Source organism: Vidua chalybeata, chromosome 8 (assembly GCF_026979565.1).
Source record: "Vidua chalybeata isolate OUT-0048 chromosome 8, bVidCha1 merged haplotype, whole genome shotgun sequence".
Lineage (NCBI taxonomy): Eukaryota > Metazoa > Chordata > Aves > Passeriformes > Viduidae > Vidua > Vidua chalybeata.
In genome coordinates, this window is record NC_071537.1 from 19,773,530 (window position 1) to 19,800,236 (window position 26,707).

Genomic DNA, 26,707 nt, shown 5'->3' on the forward strand with positions numbered 1-26,707 from the left:
AAAAAGAAATTCTACATGGTGAAAGAGCTCAAAAATAGGTACTTGTGTACTACAATATGAACTGATATGTTGGGCTATGTTAGAGGAAGCTGCATCTTCACTCCTTCAAATATTCCGTTTTGTTGCTGAAAAACCTTGATAGATTTATTAATAACAAATGTAAAATTATGATTTTTGAAGTACTCCAAACAAACTGAAGCTTCTGTAATGTGCAGAAAAGTGTTGTAGTGGGAAAGGAAAGCCCTGAAAGGATGGAGACTGGAAGTATAGAGGACCCATGAGTAGGTACACATCGTCTTCATGTTTGGACTTGAGACATTTGTGTCATGGGTTTGAACTGGATTCTGAGCTAGGATAAGAACCCACTGTAAGCCTTTATGATTTGCAAACAGTTAATTTCAAAATTTACTTAGTTTTGCAATTGCGGTAGAAATTTCTTACTTATATAACATGATTAATAAGGTTTTAAGTTTCTTTTTGTGAAGCTTTCTGCAATGATACTGAGTTGCTGTGATAAAAGGTAATGAATAAACAATACTTGGTGGTTGAGACGAATTGATTTTTTTAGTTTTCCTCTTTATTGGTGTTACTTAAATCAAGTGATGGTTCATTTGTCAAGTTCAAGACATTTGTACAGTGAAACCATTTTTTAATGCATTGCTTTTCTTCCATATGATAGCAGTGGATGTCAGCATAGGATTTTATTTCAGAGAATATTCTTGCCACAGTTACATTTCTTTTGTGCTGAATAAGTTGTATAGTTTGAAATGCAGATAACTGGGTTTTATATGTGCTTTTTAGAATTACATTTACACTAATTTCCCTGTTTTTGCTGCAAAATTAATAGTAGAAATTTCAAAATTTGCTATTTCAAATTCTGCCATCATTGTGAAGTCCATTTGCTCGAAATTTTAAGTTGGTCAGCACTGAGTAGCAGCCAGTAATGAAAATAACATAAGATATTCCCTTAAAAGACTTTTTAGCATGGAAAGCTCAGGACTTCTTTATCAAATTCTGTTGGCACCAGTGGGCAATTGCTGGGCTGGCCTGTGTGAGATGTTTAATTCACAGATTGTCACCGGGGGATTTGTTCTAAACTGTGCTTCATAGTGGCAGATGCTCTAATGAGAACTGTTATCTGCTTGAAACAATTTTGAAAGCTATTGATGTTTTGAGTTGCTAATCTTGAACCAAGTTGTAATTTGAACTGAGGAACATGAATATCAAACCTCAAACTGAATAATGCTGGCATCTTGGGGTTTTTAATACATCTCAGGACTGTGGTGAGTCTTCAATCTACATTTATATGCTTTCTGCTATACTCAGTAAGAGAACAGTTTTTGGAGGGGATAGTTCCTTCTCATTCATTTTAAAATAGATATGTACAAGGGGGCTGCATTTGTTTCAACATCGCTAAAAATCCTGATAATTTTTGGCATACTTTTGAAAAAGGTTTTCAGGTAGGTCTGTATTTAGTTTGTAAAATTGTTTTCATTTTAATTTTTAAATGCAGTCTTGCAAAAATTGTCAAAAATACTTTATGCTACCATTTAGCACCATATAGTTCATTAATGCAATTACATTTTCCAAATCACAAGCAATCCTCTCTGCAGCTGGTGGAGAACTGACAGCTGTAATATGGTGTCACCCTGTGATAGTCTGTCCATAAGCACATACTTTTCCATTTGGTTTCAGAGTAATTTATTGGCCATTGACGTGTCTAGATTCATAGTAATTATAGTAATTATGTATATGTGTATATATATACACACACGCACACATTATATAGATTCTGTAATCATGAAAAAGGTTTGTTGTATTTGTCAACTAAAAATTTGTGTCTTTGGTTAGCCTCACAGAGACAGAGAGAAGTGAGGCAGTGTAAGACTGATTCTTCCCTCTTAGACAAGGATGGACATAAGCATGGACAAGATTAGATCCATGAGGAGGGGTGGCTGATGTTCATTCTATGCCTGACCTGTAGATGCCAGTCTATAAGAACATCATTCCGTTGTTTTTTGCCAAACCCTGTTCATTGAAGAAAACATCTAAAGTGGATGATTTTTAATGATGTGCTTTGGCTTTCTCCATGTGAGTATAGCTAAAAATACTGTGAGGAGTTCTTCAAATATAAACATTTCTCTCTTCAGGTGAAATGGAAGAAATCAGATGTGAAGTTTGAAGACCGATTTGACAAGTATCTTGACCCATCTTTCTTTCAGCACAGAGTATGTATTGTTACAGTACATCCCTTTACAGTGGTTGCATTAGTTCAGATGTCATGCAATTTTTGGATTACATCTTTGAATTTTCAGATTTTCCAGGTGTTCTGGGACAATAAAACAGGGAGGTCTGACTGTTGTTTAAGTGGCAATGTTGCTGCTAAAATAGGATGGCTCCATTTTTTTAGCGTGCTTCAATAAATATGCAGGCAAGCTCCAAGCTTGCAGAAAGTACAGGGTAGTTAAAGAAAATCCATTCAGGTGACCAGAAGCAATGAAACTTCAGGGACACAACTGTGCAACTGTGTAAGCTGAATAAGGGCAGTTGGCCATAGGCACACTTCTTTCTGAAGTAAATGCACAGCAAAAAGCATTAGCCTAAACCAGTTATCAGTTGTGGCACTATCAGTTGTGTCTAAATCTGTGGTTGTAATCTCCTTAATGGTAGTGTACTGAGCTGTGCTACTTTCTGAAAGTAGAGACTTTCTCTACATTCTCTTTGGAGCTCAGTGAAAACCAGAAGTATATGCCTTTGAGAGCAATAATGCTGCTGCACCTTTTCATCCTGTGCAAAGCAGTAATTCCTTTGGCTTCGCTACTTGAACCTCTTCTCTAGGAAGGCAGCAGTACATTGTGTTGCCTTTTGCTTACCAAGGGAGCATGCACAGCCAGTTCAAACTTTGCTGCTGCTGAACTGAGTTGTGGTAGCTTGTCCTGAGCAAGGTTGGTTGTTAAAACCAACTATATATGGTGTTTCACAGGCCAGTTCTAGTGTCACTCTGAAAATGTAGTGTTACTTACAGTATGTATTGTTACTTAGCTAGTGCTGACAAACTGTCCTTATAGGCAACAATTGATCCTTATTGGAACAATTTGAAATGCATTTACAGTTCTAAATTTTAGGGGTGTGCTTTCTTTTTGTAGATTCACTGGTTTTCAATTTTCAATTCTTTTATGATGGTGATCTTTCTGGTTGGCCTGGTGTCTATGATATTAATGAGAACTTTGCGAAAAGATTATGCAAGATACAGCAAGGAGGAAGAAATGGATGATATGGTAAGTCCTGCATCCATGCTTTAAAAACTCCTTTTTTAAGGTTTATTGTTTCCTTGTCGTACATTCATTGTGTTAGCAGCTCTGAATGGCTTCCTTCTATCGGACAAAAAATGCCTTTTGTGTGTCTTGAAAGTGTTACCGGTTTTCTTTGTAACATGCTTCTAGGTTGCGACCCAAAAAGCTCTCTCTAGTCACTGTGTTAATGTTCATATCCAACCTTAGAATAAACTAGGTCCATTCTGACTTTGTAGTAGAAGCCTGATGTACTCCTAAGCACCTTAGAGGCTTTAGGGACAGGGAGGGATTCTGATAGATTTTATTGTGTCATACATTCAGGTAGTAATTTGTTGTTGTCTTCATAAACATCTGAAAAGTAAATGTTTCGATTTGATGCATTCAGAAGAGAAGACACACTTCACTTGAAGTTGCTTTATTAAATCAGACCTTTACTTTTTATGTAGCTTATGTGTTTGTCTTTAATTGTCATGACTAGACTTAAAATTTGTTGTTGTTGTTCCCAGGACAGAGATCTAGGTGATGAGTATGGGTGGAAGCAGGTCCATGGAGATGTGTTTAGACCATCCAGTCATCCTCTAATATTTTCATCGCTTATTGGTTCTGGCTGTCAAATTTTTGCTGTGTCTCTTATAGTTATTATTGTTGCAATGATAGAAGATTTATACACAGAGTAAGTATAATTGTGCCATGTCTTCCATATATAAATGTTCAAGTGAACAGAATAATTACACAACTTATTGTTCTAACTGGCCTGAAAAAAAGTGTTTGAGAGTCTCTAATAATAATCTGTAGATCAGATGTAGTATTAAGAAGTGCTCTTTTAATTTGTAATGAAACTTTGTCTTACTGTTATCATGTTAGTTGGTCTCCTTTGATTTTCTCTTTTAGTGCTTGCTTTTTGAATTACTTATTTTGAAACTAGTTTGTTGTTCTGCAGAATCACTAGTAGATAATATGGGAATTATATGTATTCAAAGGTACAGATTTCACTCCTGGTTTCATCCAGAGTAACAAGATGTTAGGATATTTCTTACCCTACTTCCCCACCATGTCCTGTGAAGACTGAAATAAGAGTGTGCTCTGTTGTGAATAGTCCTGTTTCCTGCTGACAAGTCAGTATTAAGTCAGTCTTATCACAAGTCCTCTTAAGAATTAAAATGTAATTCTTTAAAGTTCTTTTGAGCATATAGTGCTCAGCCTGTGTTGACGTAGAATCCCCAGAAATAGGTCCTGACTGGAAAGAATCCATTTAAAAAAAGAAATAATACTCAAGTTTAAATTTAACACACTACTTGTAGTTCACCTGTTTCTTCACCTGTTTCTTCATTTGATTGAGATTTTTGGATTACTGGGTGGTTCATCTGCTTCTGTAGTGATTGTGTTTTGGGTATTGGAGGCAATTATTGGCTTGTGTTTGGGGTTTTTTGGGTTTTTTACAAGTGATATGTTTTAAGCAGTGACTAAACTGTCATCTGCGAGTATCACCTGTAACTTGATTTTAACAAGTTGTATTGCTTGTAATGTGCCGCTAGAGGGAGCTCTTGCTTTTCCGTTTAGTGGCCTTTTAACGGTGTATTTTAAAAGCCACTCGTAGTACCAGAATCTTTCATTTTCCATAGGGTGTAATTCCCCTCATTGTGTCTTATGGTTATATTTCTAGACAGGCATACATACACACTCTTAATTGTGCAGCATATCAGCCCTTCAGAGGACAAAAGGATGTATGTGCCCTGTAGGGAGGCTGTAGGTTAGTCATGTCAGTTGTAAAATGTATCAGAACAGTATTTTTTTAATAGATATGTACACTTAGTCTTTTATTGCAATAGGCCTTTCTGTCACTTTCAAAGTGAATTTAATTCTCTGTGTGTAGTGGAACAATTGACCAAATATGGTACAGACAATTCTTATGTTTAGGAAAACAGCACCAAGTCTGGTGTTTTTACTGGTAGCCTGGATTTACACAGTGGCAGTGCCATTTCACACTGTGCCTGCTCTTGAGGGTTTTGCATGTGTTTCTAAATTGTCTTAAGTTATGAGAAGTTTTAAAAATACAAATATTAGTGAAACAGTCCTTCAGTGTGTGTGACCAACAGGTATATTTGCTTTGGTCATGCTGTCATGGAAGCTTACATGCTAAAGATTGCTTCTTTGAGTACAGCAGGCATCCAGGAATGGTTCCTGAAAAACCAAAATGGCAGTAACTAGAATCTCTCAGAGCAACTAATTTGAAGAAAGTACAGTAAGTCAGTTGAAAACCTACTGCTATTTGCTGTTGAAGAATAGCAGAGGGATGTGGAGAAACAGTTCTATTAATGAATAACATTTATATCTTCCTATTCTTAGATATGATCTTTTAAAATGTATTTGGAAATGGCTTCTTTGATTTAAAATTATTAGCTTTGCTTGTAAAATTTCAGAAAAATTATGCCAAAATTAGTAGTCCAGCATTTAATGGGGTGACATTTAAAAATTACTAAGCTCTTCTGATTGCACTACTTAATGCTGATTTGTGACTTCATTATAGTATTTATAGTTTCTAAATCTAATTTTCTGCCAGATGAGCACTTTTGATCTTAAAAGTTAATTTCTGGGGGATGGCAGAAACATTATTCACAATCTTAGTACATTATTGTTAATACTGGCTTTTTGACATTTTATCTGCAGTTGAATCTTGCACTTAATGTATGTCATGTAAATAGTTATTTATGTACAAAGTACACACATCCAAATGTCAGGGTATATTTATCAGAGGTGAGAGTCTGTACTCCAGTTAAAATAAATGCATGTTAGGAAAGAATGTAGTATGTCACATTGAATTTCCCACATTGAATTAGACTTGGCCAAATCCTTGTGTACAAACAGTTCCCATTCTTATGCAGATTTTACAGTTTAAGCACTTCTAAATATTTGTATTTGTATAAAAATATTAAATAACTGCTTCTGCTAAAAATACAGGGTTTTTTTTCTCTAATCATGTTTGGTTTTGTATTTCATTTACCAAAAACATCCCTTCTTGTAGGAGAGGATCAATGCTTAGTACAGCTATTTTTGTTTATGCTGCAACATCACCAGTGAATGGATATTTTGGAGGAAGCCTTTATGCTAGACAAGGAGGTAAATTGTTTTCATGTTTCAGCATTTTCATTGCATTGTTAAATGGAAAAGTTATTATTTTCTGATTTGCACCAGTGTAGAAGAGTCCTTATGGAGTTAGATGGAATCCATTAGATTCTTAATAAACAGAAAATATTTGAGTATATTTAACTTTCATATTATCTACTCTGTCAGTACTGGCTATGCTTTCTAAAAAAAGTAACTGAAGCCTTAGGTTATTTAAAAGAGCTAAAGAACTGTTAACAGTTGTGACTTCTGAATTGCTTGTTACACTCTCATATATAATTTTTGGCTCATGACATCCACAGAGCCTTTCCCTTTTGTGTAACATGTTGTTAAACAGCTCATGTCATCTCCAGATGACTCCTGCTTGGTCCTTTTCTGTAAGTACTAGGGGGGTTACGTTAGGCTAACACAAAAAGGACAAGTATAGGTTATTTACTAGACCATTAACTGCAGATGGGGAAAACTGTTTATATCATCTTTTAAAGAAAGTTGTTCTACTTTCCAGTATATGCTCTACTTTACACTTAGCAAATCAAAGTGAGCATCAGTAGAGAGCAGAAGCCAAATAAAATTGACAGAAGATTTGAACAGGCTGTCTTCAAATGCTCCCCACTATGCCTCTGAGTTATGACCAGTTAGATTCTTGCAGTGCACTAGCTTCATCCATTCCCTATGCTGCAATAAAAGAATAATCAATATCTATTATCTTCTAGAATGCTTAAAAAAACCTCTAGTTTGCAAAAGAAAATTTGTATCTTTTTATCATGATATACCTGTTAGTGTTCAATCTCAACTGTACTTTGAGCTTGGAGGTTAGAAGTTTATTTTCATGTGGCTTGTTTATAAAGCTAGCAATTTGTACAAAACCAGATCTAGTTAGAAAAGGGTTGCTGTGCTGTAATGTATTGCGCTCTGTAGTTGAGCCAGATAAGCTTTTTTTTATTACAGATAAACATGTATCAAACTGTGAAATGCTGATTATGTTGGCTCATGGTGAAAATACATATGATTGTCTTGATAAACATGCTTTTTAAAATTGTTTTTACTTACTGCATATTAATATCACGGTGTATAAATATAGACAGTATTTAAGAGCACAAAAAGTACAGGGACTACAGATAGGGGAAATTTTTAAGGTATTGCCCAAAAGGATTTCTTTGATCTCCTCAAGGAGCTCTAAACTAAAGAAATAACTGCTAACAAGTGTTCTGTTCCCTTGATGATTGGAGTTTAGAAATCACTTTCTTTCTACCTTTTCTGTTGTTGGAAATGTCAGGTTTTCCTGTTATGTTAAATGCTGTGATACTTTGCTTTTTACCAGGGATAGCCATTTCCTTAATGCATCCTGAATGTTGTGTCTGGGTTGGCCTGTTCCAGCTTGGATCAGGCCAACCCTGAGCAGGTGCTGCCTGGAAGCAGCTGTAGTGCTGAGCTCTCCTGTGCTCTCAGGGTGGGAGCAGGTTCTGCACGGGGCCAGCTCTGCTATCTCTGTCTCTTCTCACCTGCAGCTACATACACCCTCAGGTTTCACACCCCAGCTTTGGCCAGCTTGGTCAGCATATGCTGTTCTTCAGCTGAAATGTTCTTGTGCTGTATCCCTTTTCTTATCTTTTCACCTGGCCTACTAAATTGATTAATGTGCTGCATCTTGTGGGTTATCAGGACTCAGATGAAACTCAATTTGCTCTTAGCTCTTGTGTTGATGTAGTATGTTGTTACTTCTTTCCCCTTTTTGTGGGAGAAGTAGTCAAATGTGTAAATTCTGGAGTGCTTGCTAATAAATTAAAAAAAAAAATGCTGTATCTTACCAGTCCCATTGAAATGTCCCTTCTTACAGGAAGGCGATGGATAAAGCAGATGTTCATTGGAGCCTTCCTTATTCCAGCAATGGTGTGTGGAACTGCCTTCTTCATCAACTTCATTGCCATCTATTACCATGCTTCGAGAGCTATACCCTTTGCAACCATGGTGAGTTGTTTGATTGGAGAATTTAAACTCCACAGTACACACAGGAAAATTACATTTTTTTAATCAAAATATATTTGTGAGTCATAGTTTAGAGCTAGCTAGTTAGAATTTTATCATGGGATGGGGCTTAAGGTGCTTCAAGTATAATTAATTTTAATCACAATAGCAACAGCTGCTGGATGCCAAAAACAGTCTTATCTCTGCTTAAAGTAACACTTTGCTTTGTATTCAAGCTTAGTGTTTTAACAATGGGGGAAGTTAGCAATGTAAATTTCCTTCTGGATGGCCAGTGCAAACTGATTATAATATAAAATGAGATACAAAGGGATTCCAAGTGAAAGATACTTCTAAGTCATTGCAATCAAGCTAAAAAATAAAAATAAATGATCAGGCAATAATATGAGATAAAACATTCTGAGCAGATTTGTCTTTACAAAAATGACTCACTCTTTCCACTTTAAGTATTATTTACTGTCCAGTTATGGTCTTGTGTCTGTACATTTACCTTACCACTTGAAAAACTATGCTTGTTGTAGTACTTTTTCATTTAGTCATGATGACTTTCTCTATTTCCTTTGTCAGGATTTTGTTTATGTTGGCCCCTTTCAAGCAACCTCAAATAATCCTGTGAATAAAATGTAGGAGATAATCACTTGTCACTTGGGCAGAATTTCTTTTGAGCTTGTAAGGGTTAGAGTTTTAAAGCAGAAACTTTTTTGAAATACGCACAATAAAATTGCTTTTTCTAATTTTGTGCAGTAGCGCTGTTAACTTAAAAGAATACCTTGATATAGAAAGTCTTGTTTTCTTTTCAGTGGTATCTGTAGCAAATCTTGGAATTCAGCATTTTTATAGATTTCTTCTTTGCATATCAGTTTTTTTGTGATATGTTAGGTTGTTCAAATACTTCAGAGACATTCAAGTAGCCTTGGATTTCTTAGTTTAAAACTACCATAAAATGAAGCTTAGTATCAGAAGTTTCTGTCTTATATATTGCATTATTTGGGTTTGTGATGGGAGTTCAGTATGTGACTGAAAATATTTCTAAAGAACACATTGTTAGTGATTGAAGGTGATAGAGATTATAAATGGTAACAAGAAGAGAGACAATTCTTCAGGGAAAGACTTGCAATAATTTTTTATTGATGGAGGAATCATCCTGGGTACATTGCTGGTTCTAGTCACCTTTTTACTAACAGTATTTTCAAAGCATGCCTAAATAGCAGCTTTTACGTTGAATTCATTCTTATAAAACCACTAAATGTAATATAAAGCTAAACATATTTGTAAATTCTTCACTTATTTTTTCTTGTTTTCTTCTTCGAGAAACTAGATTAAAATTCTATCTTTGAATAGTGTGTTTGTGTTAGTTGGTCAATGTGTCCCAAAGCAATATTGTGTCATTTTTTCTTTCCTATGCTAGCAGCCATATAAAATACTGTCATAAAAGTTTACAGCATTGATCTTTGATATGTGCAAAGAGACTCTGTTTTACTGCTAAGCAAGCAGTTATGGTATCCCATTTCTCACTTGTATTCTCATTTGGAGGCCAGGATTGCTGAGGGAAGGCGATTCCACGTGTGCTGAAGTTTGTCTTGTGGATTTGTTCAGCTGATTTGTATTTTAAGACCATGGGCACGTGCAAGGAAAAGCAAACTGATATATAAATCTTCAGGGTTCAAGTCATCAGAATGTTAGGACTCTGTATGCACAGTGATTTTAATGTTTGCAAGGCTTTATGAAAGCATTTGAATCATTGTGACTGTGGCAATAAAACTTAAGTGGAGTTAGCAGGCAAGCAGGTTATGAATCGGAAACTTCATCAGGACGAGCAACGCTCTAATGACTTCAAATCAACAAGCTGGTTTGTAGAAGGAAATGGAAATTGTTTGCAATTACTATGTTATGCTTCAGGTTGAAGTCCCCAGGAAGCCCTCTGTCTTTATGGATGAGATCCCTTTGTGTCTTTCCACCTCTGTTTTCAATGCAAAGAGGCTTCCAGAATTGTCTAATGCAAATTTGCTGCTTTCTTGGGGAAATAAAACCTCTGCCACCTAAATGTACTAGAGCACACAAATAACTTCCTTTATCCTGACATATCTTGAAACCACCCTCCTTGATTTAAATTGCTGGCAAGTATTGCCCCTTCATCTTGATTGCCATAAATCTGGAAAAAGCAGAAATGGAGTTACTGAGAAAAGTTTCTTAGCTAAAAGGTTGCTAAGAGACTATTCTTAAATATGTCATCCTGTACTTTGCCAGTTTTGCACTGCCACTTCCCAGTGAAGTATCTAAGTAGTCTCTGTGACTTAATTCTTCTCTCCAGAGAGATTTTCCAATGGAATTTAGGCAAGGGCAGCTGACAGAATCAAATCCAGGACATCCAAATTGATACTCAGTTGCTGTATCTTTCACCTACCTGTTTTTCATTATCTGTTTTTCTACACTTTAAGTCCTCAAATTCATTGGGCTCTTAGGACCTTCATGCATCTCGTTGTAGTCTGTTTTGAACTTCAAAACTTCACCTTGTATAACTCATTCCTGGTGTCTGGCATCTCCTTGAAGATGTGGCAGAGCCTGGGAAAATACAAAGCTTGTTTCTGAAATCAGTCTTCACTCTTGGGACTCTGCCCTTAGCCCTTTTAGATATACTTGCAAGCTGTCTTACCTATGGAATGACAAACCTGCAGTGAAATAAGCCATGAGCATGAACAAAGGCTTAAGCTCTTCTTGGGGTAGCTTTCAGCTGTCCTTCCCTTTAGAATGATATCAAGAATGTGACAGGTTTTGTTCAAATATGAGACCTTTTTAAATCTTAATGCATTAAAGCTTTCCGGAGCATGTGAAGGAGATACGCAATCTGCCTTTTTCACTCAGCCCTTCACCTTTATAGGAATGCAATGGGTACTGTTCAGTTATTCATGCTTTTGGAGTCCAAATTTGATTTTTTTGGTCTTTGGTCTTTTGTTTAGTATATCCTCTTACTGGTGAACTTTGAGTTCTGAAGTTGTTATACATCTTGACTTACTTTCTGTTGATGTTTATCAGTCTTTCTGGTGTATTTAACAATCATCTTTACATTTGTGTGTGTGTGTGAGGGATATGTAAAAAGTGGAGCATGGAAGATTTAAGAAGACTTTTAAATAATGGTATGTGAAGTGACTTCTCCATAATATGTTTGAGGAGTATAGTACTAGTTCTGTGCAGAAATACTGACTAATGCAGAATTTCTACAGAGTACAGCATGATTGAATTTGAAGGGACCATTTTAATTCTGGCATTTCATAAGTTGTGACTGCTTATGTTGTTCTGTGAGTGATGCATAATTTAAAGATTTCCATTAAGGCTACTATGACTAATGTAATATTCTGAATGCAAAATCTATGAAGCGTCTATTAACTGTTTTAAGATTTATCATTTTTGTTTTGTTTGAACAGCAAGTTCCTTTGTGGCTAAGGCTTCCAGTGTGCATTTTTAATGATTTAATTAAATAAGGTTAAGGACACTGTGTTTCTCTTGGGATTGAGACCCTATTGTTTGCATCTTTTTTACCTTGTTTTGAAAAGAAAAGCGTTTCCTCCAACAGATAGCTTAATCCAAGCTGCAGCTTTCCCTGACAGCTTTGACTTGATATGAGTATTGACTGCCACTAAAAAAAGAGGACCTGGTAGTACCAACGATTTTCATGCCTTGAGTCAGATGAAGAAATATACCTGGCTAAAAAAAGGAAAAAAATCCTGTTACATGCATTCAGCAGAGTGCTTTCTCAAATTGCTTGAAAGTGACTGTGCAATCCTCGGTCAAACCCGTTCATTTTGCTAAAAATAGACAACTCTTTAATTCTTCTGCCTACATTTTCAGCAGTTCAATTTATTACCCAAAGCAACAGTCTAGATTAACAACTTCGTTGTAGTAAAGCTAGTAACTCTTCATTTTGAAGCCTTCTGTTCTATTATTTTTTTTGTACTATTTGGACAATGTGCAGAAAACTGTTGTGTTATACAAATTTAGTAACCTCTATATGGGAGGGAGTCTCATGACTGAGAGTGCATTTTGGTAGCTGACAGGGAAGATCAAGCTGCTGCTTTGACAGTTAATTTTTATTGCTTTTCTTCCCTGTGCATTAAGCAGACGTGGCACCATAGCCTGCCAGTAGCTGTTTAATATTAGATATGCTCATAAAAATTTTAATTATCACCCTTGAAAGAAGTTTAATCTACAGTTGTCAGGAAATATGAAACATGTGGCATTAGGAAATAAATTATATCCCTCTTCACAATGTTTCTTTTCAAATATGGAAAACTGAATTCTGCACATTCAGTCAAGGGCAGTAGAATATTCTTTCCCCATCAAAACAAAACAATAAAGGAGTTAGAAGGAATGCAGGCTTGGTGAGGTTGACAGTCTCTTCTATGGCAACTAAAACCTGCAAACTATGTCAGCTGCTAGTGTATAAGATATTTTGTACAACAAAATTGCAACAGTCAGAATTAAAAGAAGTATTTTTTAATATACTGGCTTGGTACAAAAACTCATGTAATTTGTTTTGGATAACATGGATTTTAAAGAACCTCTGCTTGTTTGCTTGATGAAAAAACAGGTTTGAAGATCTAATGTATTTGCCTCTTTGCATATTTTGTGTTTTATGAAGTAGTAGTTAAAATGGTTCTCTGAATTTCTCATGGCTGGTATTACAGTAATGATTCTTAAAACACTCAAAGATGTAACTTTCTTATCTCTGCCTGTCACACAACTACTCTTATTGGGATTGGATTTTTTAGTAGGTTGTCAGTGACTTTGGCAGAAGGATAGAGCAGGTATGTGTGTTGGTCTTGTCTTCATTTCTCCTTTCCATTTGAGATGGTCAAGTGGAAGTCATTAAGTGCCTGAACTGCTTTTCCCATTGTATTCTTGCTCTTGTAAACATTTTAGGCAGAAATCTTGTAACTTCACCTTTAAGACGCTTGTTACCCCAGTACCCTGTGTTTGCTTCAGTTAGGATTTAGACTCTGTAGGTTTGGATATTGCTCAGCCTGCAAAGATTGTCCTTGCCATCTGTCCTTGTCCTTTAGGGTTGGTGTCCTAAACAGGCACCACCTGTTTAGTTTGAGAGGAGGGGCACTGGTTTTACCTCAGACCTGTAATTAAGAGGAGCATGCCTGAAAAACACCAGCCATCTCCAGTCATCTCTCTCATCCAGAGAAGGCTTATTATTGCCAAGAGTGGAGAAAGTTGTTTTACCAGTCATCAAACTGAGCAGGGAGACTACCTGTGAGTCAATGAGTGAAAAGCAAGAAGGAAGATGCTGCTGAGTTCAACATGGTGTGTACAACCAGTACTGGTTTTGTTGGTCATCTTACTAAGACCAGTAGGTTGCTGTCTCGAGGATGGCCTTATTTCAGTAGAAGGAACATGCATATCTTCTTCATTTTGGATAGCTTATCAGAGCTAGGTGGGAGTAGGAGACATTGCTGAGCCTGTGCTATGGTTCATCCTTGTTAGCTCAATTGTGTCTCCTTTGCACTCCAGACTTGGCTCAGATAATTTTTAGACTCCTGAAATGGCTCCAGGATAAAAGGAAAAAATGTACTTCACTTTCAGGTGTCCTCAGAATACAGCATAGCATTAAGACAGATGGTGTTTCACTGTTTAACAAAATGTTGACTTTATCTAATGGTGCTACTAGGTATCACTGAAGATGCTGGCTGTTCAGTTTGAAATCAGTTAATTTTTCAGCCGAATGGATAACAGAATGTAAGGTGTTACACCATTATCAGTCATATTTTGACTGATCTGATAATGAAACCACAGATTTTCTGATGTATGCCAATTGTAGGTGTACTGGGGATAGCTTGACGGTACTTACTGAAGTCATTATTCAAGGAACCTCGATCTGTCTCAGCTTGTATTATGCAGATGAACATTTTAGATTTCCAAGCTACTGCTGAGTCAGTTTCCTGAATAACACAACAGCCAAGCCCTGCTGGGTCAAGTTGAGCCCTTTCCTTTCCTACCCGATTTGAAGCCATTCAGCTCTGCAGAGGGTGTTACTAGAATGAAATGTTACTGACAGCCTTGTTTTATCCAAGAGTTTGCCATCTGATCAGTAATTAGGCCTGGATGTTCCTTGCTTGATTCCTTGTCCACGGTTATAATCTTTCTGTGTGGATTCTGTAAAATAAACACATTTTGCAAGATGGACAAGTACAAGATGCTAAGTGTTGTTCCAGGTGAGCTTAGAGCCCAAGGCAGTTCCTGGGCAGTTTCTTTATGCAGTAAAGCAGTGGATTCTCTTTCTACCACTGTCTCCAGTCAGGTGAAATTTTTAAGATCAAGAAATTAAGCTAGAGTCATCTTAAAACCTGCACTATAAAAGACAGCTGTGGCTGCATGAGCAGTACAGATGCCCCTCCACACTTCCTGGATCTGATCTGAGCTTTCTGCCTCAGCCAGGTGTGAAACCTACCTGCCAGAGCAGGATGGACCACCTGACACATCCAGAGGGCCTTGCTGCAGGAAGCAGAGCACACTCTTCTTGAAAATGGAAATGGTTTCAATATGTTAATCTCAGAAATTTTTTGGGTACTATTCAGGCCTTAATTCTTGAAATTCTCTTCTACTCACTGCATCTCAAACAAGCTGGGACTTTTTGGTCATAATTTTGATAAATATAGCACTCAAGATGATGTTCTTTGATGTTTCTGATACTTTTTGACATTTTTCTCTGAAAAGTCTCATCTGCTCCTTCATTTAGACTGAGCAGTTTTCAAGGGCAGAACCCGTATCCATTGAGTAAGTTGTATGCTTCTCCTGAAATTTATTCTTAGGCAACCTCAGTGTCCTACTTAAAACATTATGCTTGCTTGCCTGTGTTTTTTGAGTAATGGAAGAAGATAAATGGGAGATACTAAATTAATTGTGTAAAAACTGCTTTATTTTTATTATATTATTTATACTTCAAGTATAAGTACAATGTAGCATCTCCTTATTTACCAGTGATGCTTCATATTTTAGTGGCTTGTGAAGTAATTCTTTAATAACCTCTTTTCAAAGATATACAGAGCAGTCTGGAAAGTGCTTCTGCTTGTTGACCCACCAGTTTGGTGTACCCCTCCTGTGAAGCATGAAGGCTTGCTCCATCCAACCCCAGGCAATGTTTTCCTTTCACATTTGCCCTAAACTAGCCAGTAACAGAAGAATAACCCACTGACTTTAGTTAAATGGTGCCTTAAATTTGTGTGATTCACCTAATGCTAAGTTTGTATTGAGCTAATGTCATTCTTTCTTTTCAGCTGCTTGTTGTAGATTTCTTAGATACAACATACATGAGCAGCTTTTATTTATCCTCATAGTAACTGCATCTTAAGCAAGTCAATGTGTACTCTTAAATGTGTTCTGCTCTCTGTTGTTTAGCATTAATCTGCTGCCATGGACTTTGCATTCTGCTGGAGTGAAGACAAATGTAGCTCCTTTGCTCAGGAGGCACCAGGGTGTACACAGAGCCTGAGGCAACAAAGCCATTAAAAGGCAGTATTTTCATATGTTTGCATAGAAAAGGTCACAGGGTCAGTATTCAGTACTGTGGTGATTGCATTATGGGCAACTGTTCTGTCTTTAATTATCGATATCAAAAAGCTACCAAACTGTCTAATGCTACTTCTTTTTGTGCTAAAGAGTTACAGGTAGAGAATGTCTTGCTTAGCACTTGAAATTTTTCTGGTTTTGGGAGATAAATTATGTTGCCTTTAAGGAAGAGAAAAAATGGAGCTACATAAATATAGGGGCATAAAAAGATTTGTAGTAGATTTTTAGAGAGGCTGTTCCATTGGAAAGAGCTGGAGCATTGGCTTGACCTTTCCTGTATTGTGCATAAACTTGATTTCTATATGTAAATAGGGTTGTTGTGCTTCTAAATTATGTATCTTTGCATACCAGTGATCACTGGTTTCTTTGTCAGTCTACGTTCTTAATTGCCTGGTTGGTGCATAGTGGAAAACATTGAACCCAAAATTGAATCAAAATTGGTAGCATCCTTACATGGTTTTGTGATTATTGTTGGGGTGGTTGGTTGGCTTTTTTTTTTGTGTTTTTTTTTGGGGGGGTTTTTTGGGGTTTTTTTGGGGTGGTTTTTTTTTTTTTTTCCTTTGGGGTTTTTTTTTTTGTGTGGTTTTTTTGTGGTTTTTGTTTGTTTGTTTGTTTTTTGTGGTTTTTTTTGTTTGGTTTTTTTGGGGTTTTTTTTTGGTTTTTTTTTTTTTGTTTTTTTTGTTTTGTTTTGGTTTTTTTTTGTTTTGTTTTTTTGTTTTTTTTTTTTTTTTTTTTTTGTGGTTTTTTTTTTTTTTGTTGTTGTTTTTTGGTTTTTTTTGTTTTTTTGGTTTTTTTTGTGTGCAGGTACCTAACTGGTAGATGTTAATTCCCAGAGAAATTCCCACTTTTACTCTCTGCAAAACTGTACAAAATGCTGATAACACTTTCTGTTATGAAATACCATGAAGATTTCCTTTTACTTCTTGTGCAATGTACTGAGTATAATGATTAGGTGGAAACAGTAAAGCAGTCTGTAATGGTTTTGTTCTCTCAACTGATGGATGAAAATATACTTAATAATGTTTATTAGAAAGTTTATGAGGGAAAAAATGCTTCTATTTGGTAAAATATATGGTGACTAATGCTTCATAAGTAGGAGTATGATTCTACAGCAATAACTACTAAGGACTAATACTGGTTGATTATCTTCTTTTGTTGTCTTAGACCCGTTTTTTTAATTGCAACTGTAAATTTTGCTTGCAGGTGGCAGTGTGCTGTATTTGTTTCTTTGTCATCCTTCCATTGAACCTCGTTGGGACTATTCTTGGCCGAAATCTGTCAGGACAGCCTAATTTTCCATGTCGTGTCAATGCAGTGCCTCGTCCTATACCGGAGAAGAAATGGTAAAGACAAGCATAATGTTAACTAGAAAGTTCACTTCAATACATTTAAAAGGGCTTTTCTGGTGTTCAGCTTTCATGGAATAACTCCTTTTAATTTAAATTGAGTTGTGCCTAGAAGAGCCACTCAACTGACATTTACTTAATGTGATTTTTCTTTTGAATTAAAACATCATGGTTAATAGTTGTAGCAGATTTTACACTCCTGGATCACTGATTCACATTTTGCCTGAAATGCTCTTTAATCCCTGTGTAAAGGGGGTGGTGCCAACTCAGTTCTTGTATAGATATATTGACACTAAAACCTCTCCACTTCAGTTAATGCCTCTTACAGGTTTAGGATTGAGTGTGCCTTAGAGGCAGAACTGTTCTGATTAATGGTCTCCTAACACAAGCTGAGACATATTTGCAGGGTTATGGTGGGGAGAAGCTTGTAATGCTGTTCCCAATTCTGTACTTTTGTTGATGGCACAGAGCCTAAAATATTACAGGTAAATGGTTTGAACTGTGAAGAAGGCTTTATAATTTTTGATGTGAATGCAAAGTGGTGCCTAGTCTCAAAAAGTATACTTAGGTTTTTGGAAAATTATGAATGCAATCATTTTTTCCTATTAATTCTGAGGTGAAAGCAGCAAGCTACGGAAATTAAAATATCCTCAGAGGATTTTTTTAATAGACTTTTCTTGCTTTTCCTGTTCAGAGGAATGGAACAGATGAAGTGAAAGGGGCACTGAAACATGTAAGCCTGTAATGTCTAAGAAGTGCAGCACACTTAGTCTCTTGTTAGTGGTAGGTTGTGCAGCTCAGATGTTAGAATTTAATTTATATTGTGACCAGTATCTTGGAAATCTGATGGATTTTGCTGGATCAGCATAACAGTTAAAAATACTTCTCTTGACGATGATGAAGTAACACACCATCAGCTTAGACAAGTCTCCCTATAAATAATAAAAGAAACTGCAAATGAAATCACTGGTTACTAGCTGGATTCAGCATCATTGCAAGTACTAAGGAGAGGTCACCTTTTAGTGACAGTGTCTTCTACAGGTAGCTAGGTATTAATTTTTAACTATATATTCATGACTCAGTATAGCCTTAAAAATGAACACAGGTTCTTATTTATATAACCATTATCCTGTGAAATTTTGCTTGTGCTTTTTGCTGTATCTGTAGCCACCAACAGCGCTGTGTTTTTACTGCCTTCCTGCAGGGCTAGTGGATGTCACGGATCTTGATTGCTTCAGCCCTTTTTGTCAAGAAAGATTCTTTCTGTGGCCTTATGGCTGGTTAGAAGACTAACCTTATGCCTGTAGGTGATAGGCACGAGCCTCATGGTTTTTTTCAGCTTCCCCCAAGTGTAACTTTTTGTTTTATCCATACATGTGACATTTTTGAGGGAATCTTTCTAATCTGCTGGTATGAGACAGAAATATTCTTGTTAGCGTGCCTTCTAAACAGTCTTCTGTGCTGTATTAATAATCTGGTTGTAATATGTTTATAAATGAAAAATTTCAGTTGTCCCTAAACTAATCCTAATATCTTTCAGGTTCATGGAACCAGCTGTTATTGTTTGCCTAGGTGGAATCCTCCCTTTTGGATCAATTTTTATTGAAATGTGAGTACATCAGCTGTTTTCCAGTTTGATCAAAAATTACTATTTAAGTAAATTACAATATCATCTGCATACTTTGTTTACTCTCTTCAGGTATTTCATTTTTACTTCATTCTGGGCTTACAAGATCTACTATGTTTATGGCTTTATGATGCTGGTTCTGGTTATCCTCTGCATTGTGACAGTTTGTGTGACCATCGTTTGTACGTATTTCCTGCTAAACGCAGAGGATTACAGGTGGTAAGTGTTGCATTGTTTTCATAGTTAACCAGATTGTGAGACTTGTGTAGAAAAGCAGTGTTTCTTCAGTCTAGATGGGTCTTTTCCAAGTGCATTGTGCATCTTCTTGGGAAGCCTTTTGGCTAGTTGTATGATGGACATGTCTGTTTACTTTTAGGCAATGGACAAGCTTTCTTTCTGCGGCATCAACTGCGATTTATGTTTACATGTACTCCTTTTACTACTACTTTTTCAAGACAAAGTAAGTGATAGTTTTCTTGCTTGAATATCAGATTACTGTATTGCCAAATCAGTTTTATTGGTAAAAAACAGGGGAAATGCCTAGCATAAATTTCTATCTTTCTTTTTCAGGATGTATGGCTTGTTTCAAACATCATTTTACTTTGGTTATATGGCAGTATTTAGCACAGCTCTGGGAATAATGTGTGGTAAGTTCCAGATATTTTGAAGGTTTTCTAACAAATTTTTTCAGACTCATATTTCTGACTTTAGTTCGTGGTTTTGGTGGTGGAATGTGTACGCCTGCAAGATCTGCTCAAAAATTCTTGAAGAAGATTCTGAGGAGTTTTCTGCTTATACTTGATTCCTACCTTACATAAGAGATTCCTGTGGATTGTGTCTTCTGATAGGAAGATAATTTATATATTGTGCAGGGAATTTCACCGTCTGTGCAAGCTTGAAAGACTGAGTATTTGGCAAGAAATCCTGCAAAATAAATTCCAGAGGAAGCTGAGACCATGCTAGCATTTTGCTTTGGATTTTTTACTGTCACCCAAGACAAGGAGCTAGGTGCACCCATTGAGGCATCAGTGATAGCACCATAGTGACGACAGTACCATGTGTATCTTGTGGCATGTGTATATGAGGGTGAGCAGAACAGAAAACTGAGAGCTTGAGGATAATATTTGAGAAATAAGTATTGCAATATTCACAGGTGAGGAGAGTTCAGGGTGCTCCTGTGTGCAGCTGGATTTAATTGCTCTTTAAGATACTATTTTGACAGATGTTTAGACAAAAACATAGTTCATGGCAGGGAGGTCATCTGTTAAAGCCAAAAACTTGTTCACATGTTGACTTTATTTTTATAATTTCCTTTATTTTTATTGTTATAATTTCCTTTATTCACTTCATCACTTCAGCAAGTGCTTCTTGATTCTTTTGCACTTTTCTGTAATGCTGGTTTTTTGGTGAGGGATCTTAATTTAATACTTCTTAGCAGTGAATAGTCCTATAGCTAGTGGGAAGATTTCTTAGAGTTATATTTGAGACACAAGATGTCTTACAGGAACTTAGTTCTGTAAAGTATATATTTCTTGATATCTCAAGAGGGTGGGTAATATCACAATGCTTTATAAAAAGGGAAGGGAATTAATCATTTAACAGCTGAGTACCTGTTCCCCTTTTCTCTCATACAATGTGATTTTGCTTCATCAGGTTCTTGGCACATTACAAGACTTCCCTGCTGTTTTGGTAGTCTTGCAGCCATTTTTTTTTCTTTAATAGGCTTATACTTTTCAGCTCTAATGTTTTCTTTCAAAAGTGCTCAGGCCAGTATTGATTAAAATGTCTGTGATGCAGAAGCCAAGCTTGTCCCAGTTTCTGTAATTAAAATGTGTTTTAAAACACAAAAAAGGAAGATTGTCAAATGATTTCTTCCCATGGTAGGACACTATTTGATGGAATATTAGCGTAAAATCCAAATTTTTCAAAACCAGAAAATACCTCAGCACACTAAACTTTATTTCCACAGCTCTATTGAGATTTCTTTTTGTCTTTTTAAATGTCTTGGAAGAGAAGCCGTGAGATTCCTTTTTACTGAGAAGTGCCATTTTCAGCATGTGGAGTGGAGAAAAAAAATCCCCTGTCAAAAAGCATTTGTGTAGGGAACTTGCAGCCATTGAGGTCTAACAAAAACATTTGTGTTAAAGAACTGTGCAGTGTGTGTGCTACTGACTGTAGGTCTGTGAAAAGTGTGTGGAGCTGTTCTTTGGAGGCTCACATGGGTGGGCGTGTTGGGTATCACAGTTGGATGTGAGATGAACTAGTTAGGGCCCAAAGCAGCCACAGGGAAACACTCTGTAGGAATGGATCATCCAGCTCTGGGTTTAATGCCCTTGACAATGCCTAGAGAACTCAATCCCACACGTAGTGGGATGCTTTGATCCACAATGTTTGCTGCTCTCTGCAGAGCATCTCGGATCTGGGACCGGACAGTAGGGAGCCCGTGAGAATTTCCAAACCTTTTGAGCTCCTCATGTTTCCCTCATAGTGGCAGAAAAGGTTAAGACTCATTTTCCAACTTAGTGGAAGGCTTAGAGGCTACATAACATAGAAAGGCCCCTTGCAATACCACACTTCAGTATTTAAGTATACTTAAAGAGCTTTTAAAAAAATTTGGTGCTTACAAAGTCACAACTGCAGTAACTGGTAATTGGTTTGAAGTACTAGATGGGAATTAATCTCTTTTTGCTTTGTGGTTATTCTTCCTCAGTATTTGGATTTTTCTCTTTATTTAAAAGCTTATTGTTCTGCTGAAATACCCTTGCAGTCTATTTCTGCTGAACTTAAATAGGCCATAACCAGGTTATAAATATCACCTGGTAAGGTGTTTAATAAATAAATAAAATATTTCCCTTTACTATGTGTTTTTTTTTTTTTTTTTAATTTAGATGAGCCAGCTGCCTTGCATTTGAATCTGGAGGATGTTCTTTAGTCCTCATTGCCCAGGGTTTCTGCCTTCCTGCCCCATGTTTTATTCAGTGCCTGTGAAGTAGCCTTGAGGCTTAACCCCTGCCTTGGGTATTGGCCATTAGTGGCCTTCATGGCTAAGGCACCTCTCTGATTCAGAATAGGTTATGATTTGTTTATGGGGATGAGAGCTTGTGGTCTCATGTGACTGCTACTCTCTACTCCTCCCCCTCACTTCCACCTCATGCATTCTCTAGATCCCAAGTGAAACCCATTTATGCTTTGTTCTCTCAAATCTCTGTGATATCTGGCATCACATCACTAGAGAAACTCTTAAAGAACGAGTTGTGGAATGTATCAGTCTGGCAATGGAAATGGGCATTGGATCTCTTGGCACTGTTTGCTTTAACAGGGAAAGCTTGGTGAGTCTTAAAGCAGGAGTCCAGTGCCATTATTTTGTTCATTTACTTCATAAGACAGAAGATTAATTTCTTGCCAAGCTGCAGAAAAATCAGCACGTGCTTCTGTGTGACTCCAAGCTCTCATCACCTCTTCACAGCCCGCGCTTGGGTCTGTCCAAGTGCTGCCCTGGTCTCTCCTTGAACAGTCAGGCCTTCCTTCTGCTGCATCCTCAGCTTCCTTGCAATCAGCAACCTGATCTTGTGTGTGCTGTACTTGTTTTAATGGAACTCTACTTTGCCCAAGTACAGCCCTTGTTTGCTGGCCAGTGGAATGGTTGCCATGATATTTATACAACTTGGAATGCTGTGCTGTACAGAAGCTGAATCCACAAGCTCCTTACTGCTCCAAAAATGTTGGAATGATTTATTAGTATCTATTTAGCTTTGCCTTGTGCAGATTTCTTGATTGGGTATAAATATTGGGTTTTTGAGGGTCTAAAAATCAAAACTTTGTGACAGCTTAATGGCTGACTTCATAAATTATCCCATCAGTCTCCAGGATTTAAAGAACTCTTCAGGATCTGAATAATTCCATAGTCAGCAATGCCAGCTGCAGGTCTGTAGAGACTTAATATATAAAGTTTGGCTTAAAAATTTTAGCATGGGTTAGACTTCTATATTTAACATGTCTTCTGCAGTTCTGGTGCATCCTAGTTCACTGCAATGCTTTGTTCTGGGCTTTTCTTCATTTCTTCAAGGAAGGAAAAATATCTTTTCTCTTAAGAGTGTTCTTTACCAAGCATCCAAGCATTTAATGGAGTTCTCTGTAGTGATTTACAGACCCTGACTTCTCTATCCATTCCGTAAAATATGACTGTTGGCAGTCAGACAGCAGTTGTCTCTAATTCTTGCCTGATTTTCAACTTCACTTCAATCATGATGATTAGCCAAATTGACTTACTCTCATTTTGCTTGGAAAAGATGAAGACATTCCCAGCTGCTGTAAGGCCACAGTATTTACTGAGCCTGGCAAATCTGAGGTTCTCAATTTGACCAGGAAGATTGCTGAATCTCTTTCTGAGAAGAGGCCTTAGTCCAGTGCTTTTCTTTAATTTTTCTGGATGTCCTTAATACTGCAGTATTTTGGGTTTAGCATAAACTGTAGCCCCTATCAAAAACTCAGTGACCTGTTCTTTTATTACTGCTGTGACAATGCATACTTTGCTCATGACTCTTACTAATTTGAAAACCACAGGTTGCAATTTCTTTAACTACTAACTGCTACTTGTTAATGTCTTTGTACAGACCTCCTTGGAGTGTAAGCCTCCTGGGATGAGGATCTATTATTATTTGTGCTTTGTGGGAGGGAAGAAGCCATCTGCCAATAAAACACTCATCCAGAAGGCATGTAACTTATAATAAAAACCTGCCCTCCCATCCACCTTCCCTGCAGAGTGGGTGATTGTATGTTTTTTACCCTCTGCTCAGAAAAAATGGACTTGGTTATTGGCAGCAGTAGGGGGGCTGCTATATTTATCAAGGCCAAGTGAGTGTGGCCTCTTGGTAAGATGGCTTAATGGATTTAGATTGCTAGACAGGGCAAGTTCCTGTCAGCCATTCAGGGGGAACGTGGATAATTAGAGTTTGAGAACAAGTATTGCAGGTAAAGAAGTTTCTGTGTGCAGAGTATGTGCTTTATGTGACTTTCTCTGTTTAAGTGTGTGTGGTTCATACCACTGGCTTGTTTTGATGATCAGCTCTCTAACATATTCAATGTTTTTGGTTTCTTTTGCAGGAGCTATTGGTTACATGGGAACAAGTGCCTTTGTTCGTAAAATCTACACTAATGTGAAAATTGACTAAGGAAATAAGAAAATTGAACTATGGATCAGCTCCTGTTTTCCTGGGGATGAATTTGCACAGCAAAAAGCGCAAGAAGAGATTTGGGTTTTAACACTGGGCACTATATGGGTCTCCATTTTGTGGATGGCTTAAAGTAACATCTATTTCATTGATCCTAGGTTCTTACTGACTGCTTTCTCCAACTGTTCACAGCAAATGCTTGGGATTATATGCAGTAGGCATTACTACAGTATGTGGCTAATCTTTCCCCCCCAAAAAACCAACATCAAAAAACAAAAAACCTAGCTCATTAAAGATGAATAGACTAGCTCTCTTCAGTGAAGAGGACAAACAGTTTGTTTAAAGCATTTGTTCCATTCAATAAAAAGAGGGAAACTTGGCTGCTAAAACTACTTGATTAGTAGTCTTCCTGGTACTCAACATTTCTAAATTATGTAAAAATGCTGTTCCAGAAAGATTACTCTTCTGATTTTTACTGCCATTGCCAGAATAGGAGGTATGTTTTGTATTTTCAACTCCAGGTGCTTTTTGGTTTATTTGCAATATCAACTACCCTACACTCATTTGTTTAAAAAATAATTTAAACATATATAAAACTCCCATATGCATGTAATATATCAGCTATTGCTCTAGTTGGACCAATTTCCCTTTATTTATCTTTAAAGTAATATCCAGCTACATCTTAAATCCATCCAAAGAAAATACAGTCTGAAGACGGGATGTGTTCTCTGCAATGCAATTTACTGTACAGTTAGAAAGCAAAATGTTGAATGAAGAGGATTTGTTTGTTTTTTAATAAACACTCTGAGGTCTAGATTAAAACAAAACCAACGTTTTAACTGAATGTCTAAAGTGATTCTCCTTTTTTCCAAGTTAGTCTTGCATTTTTTTTTTTGGGTTTGGGTTGAATGAAGATTTTCCTTTAGACATCTTACAAGGGGTAATAAGTGTATATAACATTAAATAATGTAACTTAGGTGTAGATCCCAAATGTATTTGGATGTACAGATTTACTACAGAGTACTTTTTCTGATGATTCGGTGTAAAAATGTGTGAATTTGGGTGGCTTTTTACATCTTGCCTGCCATTGCATGAAAAGTTGGGGTTTCTTCACAATGTGTGTATGTCATGCTTTTCTGTTCTATTTCTCAAGCTCTTACAGGAATTAAATTTGTAATTTAGAACATTTTAATTTTTGTTAATCCTATCTGAACACTTGTGTAACATCAAAAGCACAGTTGCTTTAGAGTGTTCAGAAAACTAAAATAAACTTTTCAGACAAAAATGTTTTGATTGTGAAAATAGATGAGTTTGCAATTGAGAATGTTTGAAAAGGCAATATTGCTGAGCACCAGTTTCTGTATACAATATTAGTGTGGTTTTCATCTATCAACCACCCCTGCTTTGAATTCAGAATTTGCTTACAACTGTATTGTACAATACAACTCCAAAGTGAATGACCAACCCAAAAAGATTCTTCTTGGCTGTGGCGAAGTGTTTTGTGATCCAGCCAGTGTGCTGAGAAAAGTGGGGGTAAGTGTGGACTGAAATAAATGGGCAAATAAAGGTTAAGTCTTTCTAAGATGACTGTTAATTATGCACTGTATTTAGTTAGAAATATTCTGAATGTGTTTGTGACAGATTTGAGAGCCACTGGGCTTGATTTTTTCATGGGTTTTTTTTTTTTAGGCATCTGCCATGTAGGAACGTTTTCATCAGTGTGACTGTCTGAAATAGAGCACCTGCCACGAAAAAGGAAACTTCCTGAATTTAAAAAATGAGCCAAATACTTGTATTGATTAGCACTGTACTGTTTCTATATAAAAAGTACAGATGATGCAGTAGCCACAATGAGAAACATCCATATTTAGCTTGGGTGAACTGTACAGGTAGGTGATAGTGGGAAGCAGTGCATCCTTGCTGTATATGGCTTCTGAAAAGTATTTCAGCTTTTAGCTCTGATTTCCCTGGCCAATTTAAACCAGTCTGTCAGAAAATAATTAAGTTTTACTTCAACTGAATCATTGGTGTCTGTAGGTGAACACTCTGCTGCTAAACATAATAATTCTTGTTTTGTTTGGAAGTACAGGCCAATTTTAAAATGAGCTTATAACCTGTGTCAACAGTTAGTTTGTCTTTGTTCCAAAACATGGAGACTTAAAGCAGAGACTGGATTTTGTACTAGTACTTGCTAGTGCATACAGCTGTGGGAAGTCCTCTTTTCCTTCTAAATCTGAAGTGAGAAGCCATTATCTCCACGTAATAAAAACATTAAGTACTCTGCCAAGATAAAAGTTTTTTTAAAGGAAACATTATGATAATGGGTCTGGTTCTCTGTTTAGAGCCCTGCTATGTGATTAGTCTATCAGAACCTTCACTAAACCATTTGTGAATTTCATTTAATCACTTTTAATGCCACAGGATGCTAGGTTGCCTACTTGCTTTTTCTATCCTCTGGCATTACTGGCTTTTGCATATCCAGATAGGATTGTATATCTTCTAAAGTGACATTGGAAAGATACTGCGCAGGCATTGCTTTTGTTTCTGCAAGCAGGTTCCTCTGGAGAAGTACTGTGTTTAAATAATTGACATTTT

The 26,707-nt window shown here is 36.8% G+C and overlaps 1 protein-coding gene across 3 annotated transcripts in view; it reads left to right on the forward strand.

Annotated features, from left to right (window-relative positions):
- The window catches only part of TM9SF3 (transmembrane 9 superfamily member 3), a 44,582-nt gene extending 19,626 nt beyond the window's left edge, over nucleotides 1-24,956 (forward strand). For all 3 annotated transcript variants that reach the window (XM_053949449.1, XM_053949451.1, XM_053949450.1), the window contains exons 5-15: nucleotides 2,151-2,228; nucleotides 3,147-3,278; nucleotides 3,800-3,966; nucleotides 6,316-6,410; nucleotides 8,254-8,384; nucleotides 17,172-17,311; nucleotides 18,855-18,923; nucleotides 19,014-19,160; nucleotides 19,318-19,401; nucleotides 19,512-19,588; nucleotides 24,045-24,956. In XM_053949449.1, coding sequence (XP_053805424.1) covers nucleotides 2,151-2,228; nucleotides 3,147-3,278; nucleotides 3,800-3,966; nucleotides 6,316-6,410; nucleotides 8,254-8,384; nucleotides 17,172-17,311; nucleotides 18,855-18,923; nucleotides 19,014-19,160; nucleotides 19,318-19,401; nucleotides 19,512-19,588; nucleotides 24,045-24,112 — 1,188 coding nt within the window. In that variant the 3' untranslated portion in view covers nucleotides 24,113-24,956. The remainder of the gene's footprint in view (nucleotides 1-2,150; nucleotides 2,229-3,146; nucleotides 3,279-3,799; nucleotides 3,967-6,315; nucleotides 6,411-8,253; nucleotides 8,385-17,171; nucleotides 17,312-18,854; nucleotides 18,924-19,013; nucleotides 19,161-19,317; nucleotides 19,402-19,511; nucleotides 19,589-24,044) is intronic.
- Nucleotides 24,957-26,707: the final 1,751 nt, after the last annotated feature.